Here is a 9,024-nt window from a genome sequence, read left to right on the forward strand (position 1 = left end):
ATGTTTGCTAATGCTAATCCTGCAACATGGTGGCATTTAGTTACAAAAGGTTGTAGCCAAGTTGATCCAAATGATGATGAAGGTGCTTATGTTAGTGAGGAAGACCTACAAAGTTTGTCTAGTTCAGATGAGGATGGTAATGCCAAGAGGAGAAAAAGATCCAACAACCAATTCAATCGTGCAACAAACATGGATAACTTCAAATTTAAATTAGGCATGCTTTTTTCTACCGTGGACCAATTTAGGACTGCATTGAAGGAGCATTTTATTAAGATTAACAGGGAGTATGTTTGGCTGGCCAATGACCAAAGGAGGGTAAGGGCAAAATGCAAGAGTGTAGGCTGCAATTGGGTCATTTATGCAAGAGTCCAATTGTCAGACAAGCACTCATTCATGGTAAATACATTGGTGGATAGGCACATGTGTGGATTGGTTTTCAACAACAAACATGCAACCTCCAATTGGCTTGCAAAGCATTATCTGAAACAGTTCAGAATAAACCCAAACTTAACTTACATAGGTTTCATGCAGCTAACAACACATACTCAGTTTTCAAGAACAACAAGGTCAACTTTCTACAGAGCAATGAATTGTGCAAAAGTGATGTTAGAAGGGACTATAAGGGAACAATATGCCATACTGGAAGATTATTGCAAGCAACTGTTAGAGACAAATCCTGGGAGCACATCAATATTGAAAACCAGAATGCAGGATGGAAAAAGGTTATTTGAGAGGGTGTATATATGTCTTAAAGCTTGTAAAGATGGATTCCTCAATGGTTGTAGGCCCCTTATCTACTTGGATGGTTATTTTTTAAAAGGATATTGCAAAGGAATGTTATTAGCTGCAATTGGCATTGATGTAGCAAATGCCATGTTTCCAGTGGCTTATGCTGTAGTGGAGAAGGAGTACACAGACAGCTGGACATGGTTTTTAAATTTATTGAAGGAGGACTTGAGGATTGATGAACCAGAGAGAATAGCATAGATTTCAGATAGGCAAAAGGGCTTAGAAAAGGCATTAAGTACTGTATTTCAAGGTTTGGAAGTGAGATTCTGTGTGAGACATATGCATGCCAATTTCAAGAAGCAATTCCCTGGACTCTTACTTAAGCAAATGACGTGGGCCACTGCAAGGGCAACAACTAAAGTGGAATGGAAAAATAGGATGAATGAAATTAAGCAAGAGAATGTCAAGGCATATGAATGGCTGATGAAAAAAACCCAGAAGAATGGACCAAGTCTCATTTCAGGGAGCATGTGAAATGTGACATTCTTATTAATAACCTCTGTGAAAGTTTCAACAATGCCATTCTTGATGCCAGAGACAAATCTATTATCACACTGCTAGAAAATATTAGGCATTGGATGATGAGTTTGTTCTGCAATAGAAGAATGAGTGTCTCTAAGTGGGTGCATCCTATTTCCAAAAGAATTATGGACATCATTGAGAAAAGTAAGAATGTTGCTAAGCATTGTTTCCCTATGCTTGCTGGAGGTGGTAAGTTCCAGGTAAATTTATTGCAAAGCATCAATGCTCAGTCATTTGTTGTGAACTTGGAAACGAAACCATGCACATGTAGGCTACTCCAATTGTCTGGCATACCGTGTGGGCATGCTTTAGTTGCTATCTGGTTTTCAAACCTAGATCCAGTGCGATTCATAGATGACTACTACAAGAGGCAAGCATATGAAGCAACTTATGCGACACCAATCGAACCAATGCCTAGCCCAAATAAGTGGCCTAACACTGGTCTGAATCCGATACATCCTCCAACAGAGACAATTTTACATGGAAGGCCTAAAAATTCTAGAAACAAAGAGGCAGATGAACCACCACCTATTACTGCAACAAAGGCTAGGAGAGTTGGCCAAGTTAATCACTGCATCAATTGCAAGCAAACAGGCCATTCACGAGTAACATGCAAGAATGCAACTATGGAGGTAAACTTGGTACTGAATTTGTATTCATTTGCAGTTAAAATGAATGTGATTTGCTTAAGTATGACGAGTTATGTTTTTGGTTTAATTACAGCCTATAAGGCAAAAAAAAGAGAGGAAGACCACCAGCTCAGAATCCTACTACTGAAACTATTAAAAGGAAGGAGCGAGCTAAGAGACAAAAGCAAAGGAATGGTGGTTCCACATCTCAGACCAACTAAGAAGCTGCTCTTTAATCTTAAACCCTTTTGATGTAGAAAACTTGTTTTCTTTTTGGTGTAGTCGCCATACAATATAGGCATTACCATACTTTTGACATGTAGATATTCAGTCTGACTTTATCAATATTTTGGGACATCTTGGCCATTAGGAATACTTTTGACATGTAGAAATTATGCTACTTAACAATATGTCATATTTTTGCTCTATAAAGTTGAAAATATCAATCAATGACAAAATGTCATGGTTTGGTGCATCATTCTATTATGCTTGAAAGCAACACTAAATAAATATATGGTTTGGTTTGGTCATTACCTTCCAGCTCACCAATAAAAGGGTACGTCGAGTCCTGATAAATAATGTGAGCTCGACCATCTTGGAAAAAATGGGAATCTTTGTTTGTGACCTGAAAGCCTGTGTGACGACATTGTACGGATTTTAAGGGGAAGGAATAGCCAGCACGACATCTATCGAGCTCCCAGTGACCTTGGGATACTACCCAGTCTCAGTAACCAAGATAATGGAGATCATAGTGGTACCCCTTCTTCCTACAATGTACTACTAGGAATACCAACCCTTATTGAGCTAGGGACGGTTTCATCTGTGAGGCACCTGGCCATCAAATTCCCATCACCTAGTGGCATTGGGACGATGAAAGGAGACCAACTGGCCACCGGAGAATGCTACAAAATCTCAATGAGGGGGAAGGGGCTAACAAGTGCACAGGCGCTTATGGTCATCTGAGAAATAAGGGAGATAGTATATGAGGTCGGAGAAGAGATCGACCCCAGGATAGAAAAGGATAGGGCTAATCTCGGACCAATCGAAGAGCTCGAGAACGTAGATCTCGATGAAAAGGATACCGCTACGGTGGTAAAGATAGGGAAGAACCTTCCAAAGGATGCGAGACTGCAATTAATCCGCTTCCTAAGGGAAAACCAAGATGTGTTCACATGGTCGCACTCAGACATGATTGGGATCATCCCAAACATTATAAGCCATGCACTCAACATAGACAAAGGCTTCCAACCAAAACAACAAAAAAGAAGGCTCCTAGATGATGAAAGAAAGAAAGCCTTGAAAGAGGAGGTCGAAAGGCTTGAGGAAAATCGATTTATCCAAGATGCTTTCTATCCCATTTGGATAGCCAATCCCATGTTAGTTCTGAAGCCCAATGGAAAGTGGCCAACTTGAAACGATTATTCGAACCTCAACAAGGTATGTTCAAAAGATAGCTTTCCCCTACCTTGAATTGATCAACTTGTAGATGGAACCACGGATCACATGACCATGTCGTTCATGGATGCGTATTCTGGATATAACTAGATAGCCATTATAAAGGGTCCTATTCTATTACTTTGTAAAAATGTCACTTATCTCATAAACAATTAGAAACATACCACTTAAAAGACAAATTCAGTGGGGTCTTGATAAAACATGCAAGTTTGGGCCCGATAGTTTAAAATAAAAATAAAGTGTTCATATGCAATGTATAAAGAAAACAAAAAAAGTTTAAGTCCCACTGGCATATTTAAAAATAAAGTCCATAACATAGTTCTTTAAAAAAAAACTTGGCACTTATGTTGATCGTTTATTCGTTCATTGGAAACCCCCACGCCATACACACCCAGACATCGAAACTCCCCACATCACAGCACATGCTAGAGAGAAACCCTATTTATTACCTGAAAGGGGGAAAGTAAGGGGGTGAGCTAAAAGCCAGTAAGAAAGTACAACAAAATTAAAGATAAGACACGAAAGACATGTATAACAAAACAAAACAATTCATAATATCATCATACTTATATCTCACAATCAAAATGAAACATATCCATACATCACATCCATTCAACATAAGCATACTCTTTGTGATCATGGCGCCTCTATTGTCCATATCACACCTCGAGGTAACTAGTATAACTGGGCTAGTAAAATATCCTCTATGAGGAAAACAAGATCTCAAGTCCTTGAATAACCTGGCCGCGTCTGCCCTCTGAGTTACGTCATATCCTTAGTAACTCCTTTGTTGCGTAGTGTTCAGCAGGCTAGCAACCATCTCTTTTCATTCATCATATGAACACATGTACTCCATTTCACATCAAAACAAAGGAACTACATGTTGCATCATACTTTTCATAACATTTCAAGATAGAATTCCATTTTCCATATCACATGGTTTATCATCAAAACATAGGACATTATTCCTTGTAGCATACAAGTCTTACCATTTCATATCATAAACATAGAAATTATATCTAACATTCTTACCTCAAGTCCAAGAAAATTAAATAGTGGGATGCTTCACAATGGGCCTAAAATCATAACCCAAATATTCGTCTCAATATTAATATTAAGTAAGACTATGCATGCCCAACAAACATTCCCCACGTGTGCATGGGCCATGCACACGTGGCATAGGTTACATCGAAAATCATACGTGAATTCATAAAGGAAAAATTCACAATTTACTATCTTGCCCTTAACGAATGCCAAACCACAAACACTCACTCAACTACAAGACGTATTATGAATGTAAGGCTAAACTTGCATGCGACATGCGTATGTTGGAAAGTGCATAGAAGTTGGTAGAATTTAATCTCTTGTATCCATAGAAATCGCGTAATATTTTATTAAGAAAAATGTTTACCAATTTAATTTATGTCGCAAGGCTAAGTTGAGAAATCGTACTGTTTACCGAGTTTTTCGGAAACGAATACAAACAAAATAATAAAAAGATAAGAACTGTAGAAGTGCATAAATATATATGGACAAATAGGTTTTTTACGTGGTTCAGGCGTTAACGAGCCCTAGTCCACGAGTCGATGTTATTATACTTGTAGAGAATTACAGTAAAATGGCTGGTGTACAAGAAACTCACAAACTCACAGTGTTTCTCTCGAGTTCTCTAGAAGAAGACGAAGCTAGAGGGATTTTAGCAGAGTTCTTGCTATGTAATGTGTTCTTCTCCCCTTCCTATTGCAAAATGAGGAGGTCTTTATAGCTAGAATTTTGGATTAGGGTTTTACTTTGCCCCCCTGAGTCTTAATTACACCAGCCATAAATAGGGGATACAATTACCGTAGTCGCCTGGCTACCAGGCTCTATGTGGGTATATTTACATGAAAGTATGGGGAATGCACAAAGGCAGCTGTCTTTTCCAGGCTGTCAGCGGAACAGTAGGCGAAATGGTACTTTTAGGCGTGCTGGGATGTGTGCGGCCTCGACCTGTCGGGCGTGTCAGGCGGGATCCTGTGTCAGGTGGATATCATTCCAACTATGCCTTCTCCATGACTCGACCGCTTGGTCTTCTTCCGTGCGAGGCACGGAACTGTATCCGCGAAGGTAACCTGAAGAGCTTCTCCTGGAAGGACCTTCCCCGAAGGATATCCCTTCGGGAGTCCGGGAGAATTGACGAGCTTCCGCATCGCGGTTGCTTGAAAGAGTATGCTGGACACTAAACGGGAGAGGCGGAGCCTTTCTGTCCATCCGCAAGCTCTGGTCTCCTTTCGTGAAAGACTTTGATAATTCTGGTTCCCCGAGACTATCCATCTAAACGCTATCCGGAAATCTGGATAACATTTACCCCCCAAGGTCATGGGGCTTGAGAGATCCGGGGGCTTGTACAGTCCTCCGGGTGTTCTGGTCTCTAGATTAGGCGAGGGGTCACCTCCTGCGTTCCTGGAAGGGTTCCTTTTTCCCGCCTGAGTGTCAGTACAAAAAAAAGGAAATTTCTTCTGTTTGAACTCAAGTACTCAAGTGTGGCGAGGGCCACGCGTCATGCAGGGAATGGCTCTGTGACCAAGACGTGTGCGTAAGGCGACTGGCTGAGTAGTGATTTGACGGTATTTAATGGTGCACTGGGCCCGAGGTGTTATAATGATGGGAAATAAATACTTAATTCCCATCCGAGGAGTCTTAAATGGGACCGGCGCTTCATCCCCAACCGTTGGATTTGATGCATGCGGTATGGGAAGATCGGGACCGTCCATTTGTGGAATTCGAAATGATTTCGTTCCTGCTATAAAAACGAGGGAATGGACTTTTCTTCCTCTTTACGCTTTCAAATTCTCAAGCTTTCAGATTCTCAGATTCCCAAATCTTCGAACTCTCAAGCTTCCAAGCTTCCTTTCCTTCGAATTCGCCACTTCTTTTGGTAAGGAATCCAGGAACTTTTCTTTCGATTAGGCAGTAGGTTTGATCGCCGAAGTTCTAGGTTTGAATCGTTGCTTGTCTTTGCAGCCTTTACTTCACGCGTCCGTGCGGTGTAGTGACCTGGTTACTCCCTCAATCTTCAACTACTCGAATACCAGTAAGTATTTTTACTTTGCTTTTCCCTTCTAAACCTCAGTTTGTTGGTAGTTTATAGGGTTGAGTTTTCTGCCGGTGTCATCTTTATGCATGCGTGAATAGGGCTTTGATAGGCATGTGACTGATGCGAGTCAATAAGTCATTTCTTTGCATGCTTTGACGATTTACTTTTGGAAAGTTGTTTCTCGTCTGCTTGTGCTGTTCTGGTTTGTTATTTTAGGGCATAAGCGTGAACGCCTTTAGGGTGTTTTCCCCTGGGAAAACACTTCTCTCGGCGGGCTTAGGCTCGAAGTTTGAATCTGGTTCCTTGCTGTCCTCCGGGTGGCATGGTGCCAGTCCCTCGGCAAGCTCGGTGGGAGCCTCTCCAAGCAGTTTTCTGGGAGGGTTTCCCTGACGCCTTTAATACCGTTAGGGTATGGCAAGGGTGCTGACTGCTTGGAGTGTTTTCTTCTTTGTTTCTTTTGCTCAGTGACGAGCACCTCAAAGGAACAAGTCATCGCTATGGTAGAGGCTGAATTTGCCCAGGAGCAAGGTTCCCCTGTTGCCAGCGCGAAGGGGAAAGCAAAAACTAAGGTGGCCTCGGCTAGCCCACCGACTATTAACAGCTCCATCTGGGAGATGGACCAGAAGCCGAACCTGCTCAGGAACTACGGCATGCTGGAGCTGTATTCCTCAGAGGCAGGCCTGAAGAACATCCCAGGCCTGATGTGGCATCGCCTGTCGGTGCTAGGTGAGTCTGCCAGTCAGAGTCACGAGGGTTTTGGCGCCTGGAGCTGGGCACACATAGTGTGTGGGGCACACTTGCCCCTAAGAAGTTATTTTGCCAACTTCTGCGTGAAGACGGGGATTGCCCCCTTCCAGTTGATTCCCCCCAGCTACAAGCTTCTAGCGGGGTGGTACATCTTTTGCAAATCCAGGAATCTGGAAGCCCCTACCCCAGAGGAGGTGCTATACTTCTATGGGCTGAAGTCTCAGCCCATGAGAGGTCATGCAGACAAGGTGGGGTTTTATAGGCTGGAGAGATATCCGGACGTGATGTGCCCCACATGTCATACCGCGAGGGTTCCAGATCTCCGGGAGTACTGGTTCCTGACGACTGGCTTCCCATTGAAGAGGGTGCCAGCTCTATCTTTGGACTTCAAAGTTCCTGGTAAGTGCTCCTTCCTCTCTTCTTTAACTTTGTTTCTTTAAGTTTGGTCTGCCTTCCGGGAGGATCTCTAACACTCGTGTTTGGATTTTGCAGAAGCCATCCCGCGGACACCTCACTGTGCGGAGATGATAAGGAGGTCAAACTTCTACGAGGGGCTCTCGGAGGAAGAGCTGAAGGTGGAAGGACTTGTGACCACCGAATCTTTGAGGGAGTATGGGCTACTCACCTCTTTCCAAAATATTGAGCCAGTGAGTGGCAGGGGGCAAAGTCAGGTGTCAGTTGACGTTCGGGAGCAGATTGCCCTGGAGCTGTCCAAGGTGGTCTACCAAGCGGCCCGGGACGAGAATAATTTATCTCCTAGTTGGGCGGAGAGGTTCCCCGCCCCCCAGCCGGAGGAAGAAGAGATCGAGGCTCGCCACGCCGCAGCTTACCCCAATGAAGGGACTCCGGGAGCTGGTACCTCCGGGAGAGGTAAGACTAGTTTTCGATTGATCCACACCCCCAGCCTGTCTGAGGTTTCCCGGACTTCTCAGGTGGGGTTCGATCCCCGCTTCCTTAGGCTAGATCCGCGCAGGATACCCTTTGACAGATATTGCGATAGGGTAGATGAGCTCCTCGGGTGTTTGAGTGACGGTAGTCTGCCAGAAGGTGTCACCATGGTTGACCCTTCTTCCCTCAGCATGCCATTCCCGGACTTCAAGGAGTACGAGAGCTTCCTGGAGCAGGAAGCGATGTTTTGTTTTGCTCTGGGAAGGCCATCCACGTTTCTCGTGCATGGTCGTCCCTTTCAAACTTTTCCCTTTTTTGTTTCTTGTTCCCTGCTGGGGGACTTGTTTGTGCTTTTATGTTGTTGCTTGTTTTGTTTTCTACTTATCTTTTTTCACATTGCTTGCTGGTTGGTTAACCTTGTTTCGCACATTTCTTGCAGAACATCCTGAAGTAAAGATGTTGGGGAGAGCTACCTCACTTATCAAGAAGGCCGCCACCAGCCAAGACCCGTCCAAGGGGAAAAGACGAAAGGTCGGAGCTGGTAGGGGAGGTAAAGCTGCCACACCCAAGAAGACAAGTGGCGAGGCACAAGGGTCTCCGGTGGTGGAGAGGTCAATCGTGCCCGTGGTGGAGAAGCCTCCTGTCAAGGGGCCTTCCAAGAACATGGTGGTCTCGAGCAGTAGCAGCGATGGGGAAGGTCTTGTGTTCCCCGCGAAGAGGGCCGGGGTGTGCAAGCGCTCCGGAGGAGAGGCTGAGGGCGACAAGAAGAAACGCCTTAGACACTCTTCTCCCGGAGGTGATGGAGACCTCCAGGCTGCGCGCAGTCCCCACCAGACAACCCCCACCCAGCAGCAAACACAACTCCAACAGCAAAAGCAACAACAACAACAACAACAACTACAAAGACAATCAACACCG

General features: G+C 44.1%; 1 protein-coding gene across 1 annotated transcript; it reads left to right on the top strand.

The window, feature by feature from the left end:
* Positions 1-987, top strand: LOC133779797 (uncharacterized). Its single transcript, XM_062219706.1, has one exon. The coding sequence runs from the start codon at positions 1-3 to the stop codon at positions 985-987; it is 987 nt and encodes a 328-aa protein (XP_062075690.1).
* The last annotated feature ends 8,037 nt before the right edge of the window (positions 988-9,024 follow it).

Source organism: Humulus lupulus, chromosome 5 (genome assembly GCF_963169125.1).
Source record: "Humulus lupulus chromosome 5, drHumLupu1.1, whole genome shotgun sequence".
Classification (NCBI taxonomy): domain Eukaryota; kingdom Viridiplantae; phylum Streptophyta; class Magnoliopsida; order Rosales; family Cannabaceae; genus Humulus; species Humulus lupulus.